This window comes from Schistocerca nitens, chromosome 7 (genome assembly GCF_023898315.1).
Source record: "Schistocerca nitens isolate TAMUIC-IGC-003100 chromosome 7, iqSchNite1.1, whole genome shotgun sequence".
Lineage (NCBI taxonomy): Eukaryota > Metazoa > Arthropoda > Insecta > Orthoptera > Acrididae > Schistocerca > Schistocerca nitens.
The window spans coordinates 164,546,945-164,563,775 of record NC_064620.1 but is presented as its reverse complement, the minus strand read 5'-3'; the positions used below and the strand labels follow the sequence as shown (position 1 = coordinate 164,563,775).

Genomic DNA, 16,831 nt, shown 5'->3' with positions numbered 1-16,831 from the left:
CAGCTTTATATCTATCAGTGATACAAAAAAGTTATACTGATTCTATTGACAGAGGATTCACTGTTGGTTTACCTATGCTGTACTGTACATAAGTAGGCACTTGCTATAATTCAGTAATTTTATCGTACATATTGTAATCTTACTAAAACTAGTGAATACCAACAAAGGAAATGGGTAACTGAGGGTAAAAAAAAAAAAGTTCTTGTGCACTTTATGATTTGACAGCAATTTCAAATGATGCACAGTCAGAAATAAAAACAAGACCCATAGATAATGATGCATAAGAGGCAAAATATGTAACAGTAAGGAAAATGGGTTTTGCACAATATTCTTTTAAAAACTAATAAACATATTGACATGTAGAAATTATAAGAAGTACATAGACATTCCATTCTACCTCCTCCACTTTAAATTACTGTTAGGTAATGGATATCTTTCACATAGTTGATCCATCCGTGTGAATTATGACTGCCTGCAGGACTGGAGTCATAGTTGCAATGAAATGACAAGATTACATGTGGTAGCTCATTCATTTTAGTGAGTTGCCATGATAGGAGGCACCTATGTCTCCCTTTGTAATCTCATTCAAGGTGATACAGAGAAAAGCATACTTTAAAAAGGGGCTAAACAGATTTGAGACAGCATTGTGTAGGCCCATCCATTACTAGTTCACACTACTTTCGTGTGAAACAAATGAATTTAGTTCAAAGTTTTGCTGGTTGCTTAAGCATTTAATTTGGTTTCACATTTACATAGTTTTACAGCTTCATTTAAGGAACTAACAAAGATGACGATACTACATGCACACGTGTGAGAAATAGATCAGTAAGTGGCATTACCAGTTCTCTAAACTTCATTTTAAAAAAATCAAAACGCCACACTTCATGGTGTAAGCCGTAACAGAACAGTACTCGTCCTCTATATTCCACATTATGTTGTGCCTTTTGGTACACGTGGTGTGACGAGGTGCAAAGTTTGTTCAGTGTGATAATAGCAAGTTCTTGGGGGGTGAAAATTAAGTTCTTTTGCCTCATATGGAGAACGTAAGATGGCCAGCAGTAGACCAGATACAGTGTCAAATGGACCAGATACAGTGTCAAATGCTTTGACTTTGGTGACAGTGAATGACTACATTTCTCTGAATGACCACCTCTCAGCACACTGTTGTTGTTGTGGTCTTCAGTCCTGAGACTGGTTTGATGCAGCTCTCCATGCTACTCTATCCTGTGCAAGCTTCTTCATCTCCCAGTCCCTACTGCAACCTTCATCCTTCTGAATCTGCTTAGTGTATTCATCTCTTGGTCTCCCTCTACGATTTTTACCCTCCACGCTGCCCTCCAATACTAAATTGGTGATCCCTTGATGCCTCAGAACATGTCCTACCAACCGATCCCTTCTTCTGGTCAAGTTGTGCCACAAACTCCTCTTCTCCCCAATCCTATTCAGTACCTCCTCATTAGTTATGTGATCTACCCATCTAATCTTCAGCATTCTTCTGTAGCACCACATTTCGAAAGCTTCTATTCTCTTCTTGTCCAAACTATTTACCGTCCATGTTTCACTTCCATACATGGCTACACTCCATACAAATACTTTCAGAAATGACTTCCTGACACTTAAATCCATACTCGATGTTAACAAATTTCTCTTCTTCAGAAATGATTTCCTTGCCATTGCCAGTCTACATTTTATATCCTCTCTACTTCGACCATCATCAGTTATTTTGCTCCCCAAATAGCAAAACTCCTTTACTACTTTAAGTGTCTCATTTCCTAGTCTAATTCCCTCAGCATCACCCGACTTAATTCGACTACATTCCATTATCCTCGTTTTGCTTTTGTTGATTTTCATCTTATATCCTCCCTTCAAGACACCATCCATTCCGTTCAACTGCTCTTCCAAGTCCTTTGCTGTCTCTGACAGAATTACAATGTCATCGGCGAACCTCAACATTTTTATTTCTTCTCCATGGATTTTAATACCTACTCCGAATTTTTCTTTTGTTTCCTTTACTGCTTGCTCAATATACAGATTGAATAACATTGGGGAGAGGCTACAACCCTGTCTTACTCCCTTCCCAACCACTGCTTCCCTTTCATGTCCCTCGACTCTTATAACTGCCATCTGGTTTCTGTACAAATTGTAAATAGCCTTTTGCTCCCTGTATTTACCCCTGCCACCTTTAGAATTTGAAAGAGAGTATTCCAGTCAACATTGTCAAAACTCAGCACACTATGAGGGTCAAAATTGGAGACTGGGTGTTCATCATCCAAAAGTGAGCTGACCATTAACATTTTTATTTTGTCCTATCTGGAAGGTTTAAAATTTTCCTTGTTGTGCAAACTTTGCAGAATGGTCATTCTGCTTTCTCCTGTACTCTCTTATCATAGTTGCAAACTATCTGTGTTCCACCTTGGGTAATGTCATTTTATTCACAACACTATTTCATGTTGTCTATAATCTCATGTAAATTTTCTTTACAACATACCTTATGAACCAATCATCTCAGTTCTTGCTTACATACGGAAGGTTCATATTTCTTCTTGTTTGGTATTAGGAATAAATATAATGTAAATTTTCATGCTGACATTTGCTTTGATAGTGTTTTGAAATACTGACACTGCAGTACATTTTATTTGGGTCTTGAAAATGAAAGCCTCAACAAAATACAGTAGTTAATATCATCTTTACAAAAAGAAAACAATGTAACATAGATTTATCGCTGTCTGGAAGCTGCCCATAAATGACATTCACCAACATATTTTAATGTTCCTTTGGTGTGGACGCCATTGGAGTGCAATTGGAGAAGGTAATGTACAATACTTTTTACTATCCATTGTGCCTTTGTTGATAGATTTTGAAACTGAAGATGGTGAGTCAGATGGAACAAGCAACACAGCTGCTTTGTGGAGGGAGGAAATACGGAAGAGATATGAGCAGGAATCCCAGTTCATTGCTGAGCTCCGAGCCAGGAATCTGGGAAATGGTCAAGAATTTGAGGAGAAGGTTTGTTCTGTTAGTTACCACTGAATGTGAAATGGCTTTCACTACTTCATGTCCTTATTCTTCTTTATTTTATATGTGCCAGGCATCAAATGAAGCAAAAGGTGCGGGTGATGAGTCTGACTATGAACAACGACAAAATGTAAGTGTATCATAAAAACATGTCAAAATTCTTATTGTAGAGATTTAGCTTTAATTGTGGAACATTAGCTTGCTCAAAATGAAGTGCTACGGTATAATTAATTCTAGATTGGCTCTTTTCTAACAGATGATAGGTTTTTAAGAAAACCTATCAAATGTTTTTGGGATACTTAAGAGTTAAAAAAGCCACAATCTAAGTTTTGATAAATCTTTTTAATGTCTTTAGCAATCTGATGCACTTCCCTGTGCCATCACAGTTACATAACATTCCTTAGTAACAGAAAAATATAAATTTTATAAAAGTTCCTAATTACAGAAAAATTACTGTAGTTAAGGTCGAATACAGGCATACATACGTGCATATGAATGCAAATGAGCTGCATTTAACTTTTTATTTTAGGCTTGCAAATGACTGAAGTTACCAGCAAAATGAAAGAGCTCCTTAATCATCTCAGTGACAACCTACTGCACCCCAGTCATCAGCAACCTTATAACACATTGAAAAATGAAATAAGAAATGTTGCTGTTGAATATTATGCATGCCACAATATGAACACCTGACTGTCACCACTTGCACAACAGCTTTGTGAAATCCAGTTGCTGTTCTTCACACTGGAAGCAATCCTCAATTAAAAGATTAAATACTAATCAAAGTTGTGGCACATAATTACAAATGACTACAGTTCAAACACGTTTTATTAATATTGAGAAAGAGTGAAAAACAAAACTTGTACTTACTGTTGGAGCGAGTGGCACATCAGTTTCCTCATGTATTAAAAATAATTGATACCACTGAAGTTGGCAAACTTCCACCAAACCACTATGGGGTGCATACATCCATACATCCTTTAGACTCTCAGTTGCTAATGATTCCAGTGTACCTTTGAAGTGACATTGTATTTAGAAATACAATACCAATGAACATATAAAACTTGTAGCAGTACCCCAGTTGTATTAAAGATATCTCTATAAATCAAGCTGACTGTACCACATGCTACTCTCCCAAAAATACCAAAGTAAATGCTGAATCATAACCAAGGTGCCTATCTAACTTCAGGAAATCCTTAGAAAATCTGACACCTGCCCCTTTCCCTCTATACAAAAAGCATTCACAACAATATAAGAACTAGGAGTTGTCACACAAAGTGCTGCCCTTCATCCACTTACAGTTCCAAGATATGTATCTTGAACACTTTCCAGTATTCTGTTTTTATTGTGAAACACAAAACTTCAGTTTCAAAAGCTCATGCATGTGTGTGATTTATTGTGGAGTACAGTAATAGAATTATCAGTCACCATAATAGTGATTTTTCACATCTCAGTTTACTATTTTCAGAGTTTATAAAATGAAGAATTATTAGATGGGTAATGTAATTTAATAGACTGATATTTCATTGCATTAATATTTCCTCCAGGCCAATAGAGTTTTAATTGATACGGTAAATTTCCAGGCCTTGCGCAGAAGAGCAAGCGGCCTTACAGACGATGACAGCTATAAGGAAGATGATGACTCATACATTCGTACAGATGACGATGATGGTGGTTCAACAGATTGGGAAGAAGCCATGAAACGTTGGGTCAATCGATAAGAGTTCAGTTTTTAGAAATATTCTTTCGAATTGTTCAGTTACTCTCTTGGAACAAAAATGTGTGTACATCATATTGACAATGACTGCTGTAAAGCTGGTATATTGCAGATACAAAGTAAGTTTCTGAGATTACATATCCACTGCTGAAAGCACAATGCGTCAACAGTGGTGTAAAAAAAAGTTCTTTCAGCTGTAATGTAATATGACACATTCTGGAAAGGCACAACACTTTTAATTGGTCTGTTCAGTGAGGATATTAATAAGACGTTTTGAGTTTATTCATAATTTTGTGCCTCACTGAAATTAATCTTAATTTTTTTTGCAAGTTAACGATGCTGTCTGAGACGAGATAAAGCACTAACTTTCACACATGCATATCAGTATACACCTATCATTTAATTTAGTTACAGTAAAAGAGGGAGCAATGTAAAGGGCACCAATAGTGAACTCTCTGCAGTTAGTACTTTTGGCAAGAAAACTGAAGGTTCTGCCAGTCTGAATAGATTAAAATAGAAATAATAGACACAAAATACATTCTCTGAAATATTTTCTAAAGAACATGTCCATTTAGTCAGCACTGTGTGCTAGGAATAATGGTTTGATATTATTAGGTGCTAGTAATCTCACTTTCCTATACTGGATATTTGTTTCGTTAAAAGATGATCACAACAGATCATTATTAATTATTTTGAAACTATGTTATACGACACTCAACTAATGTGGGCATTGCTGATGCTTACATTTTTTTGGATATATTTGAGCAACACATTGATCACACAAATAGTGTTATATAAATGATATGAAGCATGACCTTTTCATATCTTAATGAGTGACAAATCATCATAGTTAAGTTACCTCCAGACTCAGGTATATGAAAGTGATTTAAACTGGTTAATAAAAATCAAATAAAATAGGAAGGAAGACCAATTACACATTCACGACTGCGCCTATTTCCTTCCGGTAACAGAGCAAGAAATACATACCTTTTATTCTAAGTTCTCGGTACATGAATTCTACATTAGAAGAAGCTAGTGCCACCATGGTGTGGGGAAGTACTCACACAATTGTGAACATCGATGTGCTTACTCTCCAAGGTGCAGTCAAAAAACTGTGAAATGTCTCAAAAAAGACTTGCGTGCCTCACCCTGATGCATACAGAGATGATTGTTATATAATTCCAGGCGATACTGTTGAACCACAGTAGGTTAAGTTGTAAATATTTTGCTGTGCAATAGAAATGCCATACAAACAAGAGAAGCTTTAGTGGATACAAATCCAGTTCCTAAGACATTTCATTATTTAAACTATATGATGGATTCACCACTAAGATCAAGTACTGCGAAAAAAATCAGTTCTTGGGAATATCCTTGTCCACATTACAAACTTGGAGCAATGAAAGCTATTATGGGCATGTTTCATACTCTTCTCCATTGTTGAAAGAAAATTTTATTTTTCGATCCATAGCTATCACTGCCAGAAAAATATTATGGGCAGTTTTTCCACTTCTTCTTACAAGACACTCTTCATTCCGATAGATCAGTATTTCCTCACTGCTTCCTTCCTGCTCAAACTGAAACTATCTAACAACTTACTTCGTAAATCATTCTGGTCTGACTGCACTATCCTCAATCGTGTGTGGGGAACCTAGCACCAATAATGGATCTAGGGGAATGGGCAATGTAGAATGGACTTCATATAACACACTATTTTTTGTATAAATGAGGTAAAACACAATGGAAATTAACATCTGAGTTTGGGACATGACAGAAACAAAAATGTGTAAGTGAACGGAAGACACAAAGGCAACGTAATTAACAGCCTGTACATAATGAAGGTGAATTTTGAAATATGTTAATCTGCAGTTTTGCCTCTGAAAATTGAAATATGAATAAAGGTCAATTGGCACAAAATACTGATCAGATTTGTGCACCTGTCTATTTAAGTAAATTTCATATTGCTAGAGTTTGCGAAGTGTACAGATATCTACATGAAATTGTTCTCTTGGGTAAAAATTTATTCACTTTTTTTGCTATTAATTATTTACTTCAAAAAATGTTCTCGAGGTGTCAGCTATCATGTACACAAAAACTTCTAATTATGTGGAAGTTGTTTAAATCTCAATTTATGGCTTAGTTCAATTACTAGGACATTAATGAATTTGGGCCTAATTGTTGAATTTCAGTGTCTATACTGTGTAATGCACCTTTATTTTTAAAAAAGTTGTATAGAGAAATTTTTTTTTTTTTTTTTACTTTTGGCCAATTCAGTGCTCTTCTGCCGTATGAATGGCCTTCAAAACTGATTTTAATATTTCTATGTTTTCCAAAGAGCCAGATGTTTAATTCCTGTTTCTGCTGAAGCAGCTGATGGCACGATGGGTAATCTCCAACATCGACACATATGTTACAGGTTTTGTTTGCTTTTTATAATACTTTTCAAAACAGTTCTCCTCTTAGTAGTATGTGGCACACTATGGTTGGGTAGTTCCTGATTTCATGGCTTACAGTAAAAATAAATTTACAGCTGCAAGGCAGTCCAGGAGAGGGACCTTTCAATTTATTCATGTGCACCAACCTAATTTACTACAGGGAAGGCAATATAGGTGTACACGAGAAGAAAGAATGAATTAAAACTACGAACTGTGAAGCTTTGTATAGTTTGTCAGTCAATCATACTGGCATGTAGATCTATGAAAATGTAAATATATATATATAAATGTAAGATCTGTGTAATTGCTTTGTAGATTGTATCTGCACATGACGAACTATTATATGTAACAAACCTCTACACTGTTACCAGTCCAATTTACTGTAAGTGTAAACTGTATTATATAATGGCACTATTTTATTGTGGATGGTGTAAAATATATTTTAAAATGGAAAAACTGTGGTGGACTACTTTTTTAAAAATCTCCTATGGCAGATGTAAGTATGAGCAGCTTGTAATAAGTTCGTATGTTGGTAAAAGGAGGGGAGGGGGAATCACTTGTGTTTCTCATCAAACAATACTATTCATGGAATGTATGCTTGCGTAGGCTTTACTTATGCATATTCTTTTACACAGTTTTGAGCTGTAACTACAAATCTCGAACATTTTTAAGATTACTTTCTTGCTTACCTATGAGTTTCAGAGCTAACAGACAATTAAAACACAAGAATATACATCAAATTAGAAATTCGAGGTTGGAATAACAACAATATTATGAAAAAGTATAGGCTGCTACACACTGTAAAGATGACATGTCAAGTTGCAGACAGGTACAATGAAAAGACTGTTATACACTGAGCTTTAGGCCACAACATTATTCAGAAAAAAAAAAAAAACCAACAACAACACACACACACACACACACACACACACACACACACACACGACTGCTATTTCTGCCCAACCAGAGTGCAATTGCATTGAACAGAAGCAGTGGAGTGGATAGCAGGGTACGAGTGGGGGGTAGAGAAGTGAGTGTTGCCTGGCAGAGTATGCAGACATAAGACTGGGAGGCTGTGGGAAGTGGGAAAGGAGCAGAGAAGGGGTAAGGACCAGTGGTTGCATTGGCAGGGAGTGACACACAATGAGGGGGATGGGGCAGGAACTGTTGAGTGGAGGGTGTGGGGACAGGGGGTTGTCGTAGGTTTATGTTAGGATGATTTCGTGAACTGAAAATGTGTTGTAAGGATAACCCCCATCTGTGCAGTTCAGGAAAAGTGGTGGTGAAGCAGAGGATCGAAACTGCCCAGGTTGTGAAGCAGCCATTGGAATCAAGCATATTATGTTCAGCTGCATGTTGTGACACAGGGTGATGCACTTCATTCTTGGCCACAGTTTGGCAGTGACCTTCCATCCTGCTAGACAGCTGGTTGGTAGTATAACAAATATAAAAAGCTGTGCAATGATTGCAGCAGTGCTGGTATATGACATGGCGTCTTCACACATCCCCAATTCTTCCACCACCCCCAGACTGAAACAACTGAACTACTTCCTTCATCAGGGCTTTGATTATCACAATCATGCCCTGAAATGAGGGTCATCCTACCAATAGCCTTCCCATCTCTCCTCAAGTGGTGTTCCATCACCCAACCAACCTTCACAACTTCCTAGTCCATCCCCATGCCACTCAGTCTCAACCCCCCCTGCCAAAGGGAGCATATCCGTATGGAAGACCCAAATGTAAGACCTGCCCAATCCACCTGTGAAACCATCCATGTCATTTGCCACCAGTCCACAAGGATAAATGGCTACCAACAAACTATGGTCAAGAGCAAAGTAGACCACCCAGCAGCTGCTTTACAACCCAGGACATCTGGATCCTCCCCTCCACCACCAGCTTTTCTGAACTGCACAGATGGGAGTTATCCTTAATATACATTCTCCACTCCCAAAATCATCCCAGCATCAACCTATAGTAACTCACAGTCCTCACATTCTCCACCCAACAGTTTTTGTGCCCCCTCACCCTCCTTGTGTGTCACTCTCCGACAATGCACCCACCAGTCTTCACCCCTTCTCTGCTCCTCCTCCTCCTCGCAACCTTGTCTTGCCATTATCTAGTCCCTACACACTCCACCAGGCAGCATCCACTCCCTCTTCGGATTGCTGCTTCCATTTGACACAGCTGCATTGAGACTGGAAAGAGCAGTCGCACATGATTTTGTGTGTATGTGGTTTCTTAAGAAGGCTTTAGCTGAAAGTTAAATGTGTAACAGTCTTTTCGTTGGGTACCAATCTATCCTTTTACAATAACATATCTGACATTTAATATAAATTACTATGTAAAGTGTGTATTTATCTGAGGTAATTGCACTCAAAATCCAGAGTAAAAATTTAAGAATAAGTTTGTTGTTGTGGTGTATCTTTTCTGCTCCTCCTCGTTCCACTGTTCATTTTACAAACCACTGTGATGGATATTCACAGGGACAGTTACCTAGAATAAGTGTGGCAGTTACAAGTTTGAATGAAATTTACGCCTCTGCAAATCCCAGCAATCTTGTGCGCATTCAACCTGAGTTAACAACTGACGTCTGTACTTGGCTTTGGAAAAATAGTGTAGCTCTCTGCCAGATCAAATTTATACATTATTTTTGTTTCCTAGTAGCTGTTGGCTGTTGTATTTTGGGACGCAAAACAGTTATGGTCAAGTAATATTCAACAGAAATCTAGAAACACCACCATTACTCTTGGTTATGATTTACTTTCTCTCTCTTTCTTGAAATACAAATTTATATACAAACAACATTTTTTAAACAATATGTATTTACAGTACTATCCTTCACAATTATTTTTTCTTTGAATAATTTCTTCCCTTGTTCTTCAACAGCACAAACATTCCAGGTTTGCTAACAGTTGTGTGTTTTTTGCTCTTCTGCACTTCCTGGAAAACTTTCACTGCAGCAACCTCTGCGACTTTTGCCTTAACAAATGGTACCTGTAACTGCCCAGTCTTTGTTGGATACTTGCCTGAGAATCCTCTTGGGAAAATTGGTTTTGACAGAAGTGTGTTTAACTGTTTTCTTTTAAGTGATGCTACTCTCTTTATTTCTACTGCTGTCTCTCTGCTCAGTCCAGATGGCCTAAATGTGTGTTAAGGAACTGTAAAATTATCAGTCATTAACAGTAATTTAATGCTCAACAACATGTTAGTACAAATTTACACCTTATTTAGGTTATTTTGATGACTGAGTGACACACACACTTTTAAGGAACAATTCATGGACAGCTGTTTTCAGACTGAATTGTGCCCTTTCAAGGTGACAATGGCTGCGATTAAGCAGTTACTACAGAAATGTTCTTGCCCAATGGAAAAAGAATGCAACAACTGAGCTGCAGCACAGCTTAATGAGACTCAAAACGCACAAGTGTTAAGTGTGCATGCTTTCCAGCATAAGCCTAGATTTTGTGACGTTTTCAAAAAGCCTGTTTGCTTCTGGTAACATTCAAGACCATTTAACCATAAAATCTTCATGATTACATTGCCTGAAAAGAGACCACATAAATTGATCTAAAGTTCTTATTTCTCTTAAAGATACAAATCAGAATCCTTACGATTGTCACAGTGTCCCGAAGGGAGGGCCCTGTTATCTGTCATTGCAATATGTGCAGTAGAGTATCTATTACTTAATAGTACTCTGATGAAATAACAAGAAACAAACTACCATCCGTCACACAAATGTTACAGGTTTTCTTTTAGGATTTGTGGGTCTGTAAATTAACTGACTATGCATCACATCAGAGTGGCACACTAGCTGTGAGAGAAGCAATGATTTATCAACAGTAGCGGTAATTACAAAAACTTTGTGGAAGATGGTTGGGTTCATAAGCAAAAAGGAACAGGCTTTGTTCAAAAACTTCATGACATCTTCTGACATGCTAGAAAGAACTATCAGGGTTCACACGTCAAATTGATCACCAGCTACTTGACAAAGATAAGAGCAGCTGGAGAGAAGTGAGAGCAAGGCAAGTATGAAGTCAGCAGTTCATTACATAATTTATTTATGAATTTAAAACATGTTCATGTGGAAATAAAATAAATCACTTATTCAGTCAGCACTGATAGGTGCACTCAGACTTCCTTCATTTAACTTGCTATCATTCAGACCTTTCTTGTTATTACTGGTGGCAAGTCCATGTACTGCTTAATCAAAGATATTTGAGCTCCGTGAACATTAAGTGGCAACACATTCTCAAAATCCCATTGCCACCAGAAAAAAAAAAAAAAAAAAAAAAAAAAAACACCATGTAACAGTAATGATTCCCAACTTGCAGCTCTGTCTGACAAACACAGGATCAGTGACAGAGAAGCAGTTTACATCCTGGTAGCTAAAATTTTGTTGGACACACTTTAAGAGAATTCAACCTAGAGAAAATTATAGAGCATTTTCAGAGTTAGCTGTACTGAGCCAATGAAGAAACTGGTACAGACGTGCGTATTCAAATACAGAGATATGTAAACAGGCAGAATACGGTGATGTGGTCGGCAATGCCTATGTAATAAAAGTGTCTGGCTTGGTTGTAAGATCAGCTATTACTGCTGCAACAGCACATTATTACGATTTAAGTGAGTCTGAATGTGGTGTTACATTTGGTGGCTTGAGTGATGGGACACACAATCTCTGAGGTAGCGATGAAATGGTTATTTTCCTGTACGACCCTTTCACGAGTGTACCGTGAATATCAGGAATTCAGTAAAACATAAAATCTCTGACATCACTGTGGCTGGGAAAATATCTTGCAAGAATGGGACCAACGACAACTGAAGAGAATCGTTCAACGTGACATAAGTGCAACCCTTCTGCAAATTGCTGCAGATTCCAATGCTGGGCCAGCATGCACACCATTCATTCAAGCTTTACGTCTCACCTGGGCCCGTCAACACCGACATTGGACTGTTGATAACTGGAAACATGTTGCATGGTCGGACGAGTCTCTTTTCAAATTGTATTGAGCAGATGGACGTTTACAGGTACAGAGACAACCTCTCAAATCCATCAATTCTGCATGTCAGCCGGGGACTGTTCAATCTGGTGGAGGCTCTGTAATGGTGTGAGGCATGTGCAGTTGGAGTGATATGAGACCCCTGATACTTCTAGGCATCCATTCATGTCCATTGTGCATACCGATGGACTTGAGCAATTCTATCAGGACAATGTGTCACATCCGGAACTACTACAGAGAAGCTCCAGCAACACTCTTCTAAGTTTAAACACTTCTGCTGGCCACCAAACTCCCAAGACATGAACATTACTGAGCATATCTGGATGCCTTGCAACGTGCTGTTCAGAAGAGATCTCCACCCAGTTGTACTCTTATGGATTTATGGACAGCCCTGCAGGATTCATGGTGTCAATTACCTCCAGCACTGCTTCAGACACAGTCAAGTCCACGCCACATTGTGTTGTGGCACTTCTGTGTGCTTGCAAGGGCCCTACACAATATTAGGCAGGTGTACTAGTTTCTTTGCTCTTCAGTTTACGAACTTCTTATTCTTGAAGTACTCCTGGCACAATGAGTATTCCATGAAGTTTCGGGACTGCATCCAGATTATGTCAATATACCTTGTTGCATGCTCCACAGGGCCTATCCATCATGCAGTGTAGATGGCCATTTATTACTTGAAAAATATTTGTCCCCCACTGAGTACAATGAAGTGTGGTTCTCTGCCTCTGCTGCAGCCAGAACACATTTTCATTTGTGGTTTATGTTTCCTGAATCATTCACCTTTGCATCCATTGTTCCTAATCTGTCATTTGAAGAAAAATAATAATAATAATAAAAGGTTTGCATGTAGGACTCAATCCAATCCCAGAAATCATCAATAATGGGATATAACAATTTGTTTCTAATAAAACAAGTCTATTCCTTAGCAAATTCGACTTGAGTCACGAATTCATTGTGATGGATCCTCCATAGCTGCACGAAAATGAAAATTTCACCAACTGTCCACACCTAGCCAATAAAATGAAAGCTATAAATGATATGGCTGCAACGGGTGTCAAACTCATGGATGACTACAACAAATTATTAACAAATGAAATGACTGTAGGGCATTATTGGCTGGAAGACCTCATCTGGGGCTATTTGACCACCTGTTGCAACTGTCTATATGATGCCACTTCAGCAACTTGCATGTCTTTGTGCTGAAAATGAGATGAAATTATTTGGACAACACACAACACACCCACTCTTTCGGAGAAGAAAATCTCTGACCTGGCCAGAAATTGCAATCTAGAGGCAGTGACGCTAACCACCCGAACCACAAGCTCCAGACAATAACTAACAGAACCAGTAGACGTCTTTAAGTATCAAAGAAAATTTGATTTCTCATTTTATTTGCGTCACAAATATTATATGTAGAACTGTTGTATATTTAATAATGGACTTGAAAGTAAATCAGCTACGTCAATGTAAAGTTTTCCGAAATAAAAAGTAACTGAAATTTCTACATTTTTTCATTGTTTTAGGAACTTAGGGTAACAGATTTCCATTTTTCTATAGATCACAAAACTTAAGTACGTACGAGTGTGTGTGTGTGCAATGGAATCAAACCAGGAGGTTGCACAAACAAAAACATAAAACAAGTCAAGTACACGCACACAAAGTTAATTTTTTGGCATATGCATACGGCTCTTAGCAAACATGAAAGCAGTTGAACTATTACTTAAGTTCACTACAGATGGTGTCCCAGGAGGAATGGATCTGACAGAAACCTTAAGAGCTATGAGCACTTTTTCAGTAGAAGAGATGTGTTTTACAGTAGCAAGGATGATTAAGTGCTCATAGTTCTTAATGCATGGATTTTTAGAGTCTATGTTTATTAGAAAATTTTGTTTCAAATGATTGTTCCTGTTGTTGTTGTTGTTGTGGTCTTCACTCCTGAGACTGGTTTGATGCAGCTCTCCATGCTACTCTATCCTGTGCAAGCTTCTTCATCTCCCAGTACCTACTGCAACCTACATCCTTCTGAATCTGCTTACTGTATTGATCTCTTGGCCTCCCTCTACGATTTTTACCCTCCACACTGCCCTCCAATGTTAAATTTGTGATCCCTTGATGCCTCAAAACATGTCCTACCAACCGATCCCTTCTTCTAGTCAAGTTGTGCCACAAACTTCTCTTCTCCCCAATCCTATTCAATACCTCCTCATTAGTTACGTGATCTACCCACCTTATCTTCAGCATTCTTCTGTAGCACCACATTTCGAAAGCTTCTATTCTCTTCTTGTCCAAACTGGTTATCGTCCATGTTTCACTTCCATACATGGCTACACTCCATACAAATACTTTCAGAAACGACTTCCTGACACTTAAATCTATACTCCATGTTAACAAATTTCTCTTCTTCAGAAACGATTTCCTTGCCATTGCCAGTCTACATTTTATATCCTCTCTACTTCGACCATCATCAGTTATTTTGCTCCCTAAATAGCAAAACTCCTTTACTACTTTAAGTGTCTCAGTTCCTAATCTAATCCCCTCAGCATCACCCGATTTAATTTGACTACATTCCATTATCCTCGTTTTGCTTTTGTTGATGTTCATCTTATATCCTCCTTTCAAGACACTGTCCATTCCGTTCAACTGCTCTTCCAAGTCCTTTGCTGTCTCTGACAGAATTACAATGTCATCGGCAAACCTCAAAGTTTTTACTTCTTCTCCATGAATTTTAATACCTACTCCGAATTTTTCTTTTGTTTCCTTTACTGCTTGCTCAATATACAGATTGAATAACATCGGGGAGAGGCTACAACCCTGTCTCACTCCTTTCCCAACCACTGCTTCCCTTTCATGCCCCTCGACTCTTATAACTGCCATCTGGTTTCTGTACAAATTGTAAATAGCCTTTCGCTCCCTGTATTTTACCCCTGCCACCTTCAGAATTTGAGAGTATTCCAATTAACATTGTCAAAAGCTTTCTCTAAGTCTACAAATGCTAGAAACGTAGGTTTGCCTTTTCTTAATCTTTCTTCTAAGATAAGTCGTAAGGTTAGTATTGCCTCACGTGTTCCAACATTTCTACGGAATCCAAACTGATCTTCCCCGAGGTCCGCTTCTACCAGTTTTTCCATTCGTCTGTAAAGAATTCGCGTTAGTATTTTGCAGCTGTGACTTATTAAACTGATAGTTCAGTAATTTTCACATCTGTCAACACCTGCTTTCTTTGGGATTGGAATTATTATATTCTTCTTGAAGTCTGTGGGTATTTCGCCTGTCTCATACATCTTGCTCACCAGATGGTAGAGTTTAGTCATGACTGGCTCTCCCAAGGCCATCAGTAGTTCTAATGGAATGTTGTCTACTCCCGGGGCCTTGTTTCGACTCAGGTCTTTCATTGCTCTGTCAAACTCTTCACGCAGTATCTTATCTCCCATTTCATCTTCATCTACATCCTCTTCCATTTCCATAATATTGTCCTCAAGTACATCGCCCTTGTATAAACCCTCTATATACTCCTTCCACCTTTCTGCCTTCCCTTCTTTGCTTAGAACTGGGTTGCCATCTGAGCTCTTGATATTCATACAAGTGGTTCTCTTCTCTCCAAAGGTCTCTTTAATTTTCCTGTAGGCAGTATCTATCTTGCCCCTAGTGAGAAAAGCCTCTACATCCTTACATTTGTCCTCTAGCCATCCCTGCTTAGTCATTTTGCACTTTCTGTCGAGCTCATTTTTGAGACGTTTGTATTCCCTTTTGCCTGCTTCATTTACTGCATTTTTATATTTTCTCCTTTCATCAATTAAATTCAATATTTCTTCTGTTACCCAAGGATTTCTATTAGCCCTCGTCTTTTTACCTACTTGATCCTCTGCTGCCTTCACTACATCATCCCTCAGAGCTACCCATTCGTCTTCTACTGTATTTCTTTCCCCCATTCCTGTCAATTTTTCCCTTATGCTCTCCCTGAAACTCTCTACAACCTCTGGTTCTTTCAGTTTTTCCAGGTCCCATCTCCTTAAATTCCCACTGTTTTGCAGTTTCTTCAGTTTCAATTTGCAGTTCATAACCAATAGATTGTGGTCAGAATCCACATCTGCCCCTGGAAATGTCTTACAATTTAAAACCTGGTTCCTAAATCTCTGTCTTACCATTATATAATCTATCTGATACCTATTAGTATCTCCAGGATTCTTCCAGGTATACAACCTTCTTTTATGATTCTTGAACCAATTGTTCCTGTTATGTCCCTGAATACTGACCATTTCTCCAGGGCCATCCATGATTATGGCAGTGTAAGACAATGGGGACAGCAGAATGAGCAAAATAAAGTGTGGCCCAAAAATTGTATATGCTGTTTAATTGTCCACTACTTCCAAATTGATGGAAACATTCAATTTTTTGTAGTTTAATAGCTTACTGTTCTGCCGGTCTCCAAACAGGCATTGTTTTGTTTTGTTTTCAGTTACGTGAATAAACATAAGTGCAAAGCTGACATTCTATGAAAGAAACACAGTTTTAAAATGGTACATTAAGTACAAAATATAAGTGAGGTTCCACTCCAATGGTGAAATGAGCTTCAAATAAAGCATTCTGACACATGTCAAAAGCTGTGCTACAGGTGTACACAAACAATCTCGATGACCTGTAACAGCATCAAGTCCAGTGAACTCCTG

At 38.1% G+C, this 16,831-nt stretch overlaps 2 protein-coding genes across 7 annotated transcripts in view; one reads left to right on the top strand and one right to left on the bottom strand.

Moving 5' to 3' along the window:
• The window catches only part of LOC126195378 (dystrobrevin beta), a 620,666-nt gene extending 613,146 nt beyond the window's left edge, over positions 1-7,520 (top strand). For all 6 annotated transcript variants that reach the window (XM_049933955.1, XM_049933957.1, XM_049933956.1 and 3 more), the window contains 3 exons: positions 2,855-3,006; positions 3,089-3,145; positions 4,596-7,520. In XM_049933955.1, coding sequence (XP_049789912.1) covers positions 2,855-3,006; positions 3,089-3,145; positions 4,596-4,733 — 347 coding nt within the window. In that variant the 3' untranslated portion in view covers positions 4,734-7,520. The remainder of the gene's footprint in view (positions 1-2,854; positions 3,007-3,088; positions 3,146-4,595) is intronic.
• A 2,381-nt stretch (positions 7,521-9,901) lies between these two features.
• LOC126195379 (ATP-dependent RNA helicase DDX24) overlaps positions 9,902-16,831 on the bottom strand; it is an 89,908-nt gene continuing 82,978 nt past the window's right edge. Inside the window, exon 10 of the mRNA XM_049933959.1 lies at positions 9,902-10,300. Within this exon, the coding sequence (XP_049789916.1) occupies positions 10,006-10,300 (295 nt within the window). The 3' untranslated portion in view covers positions 9,902-10,005. The remainder of the gene's footprint in view (positions 10,301-16,831) is intronic.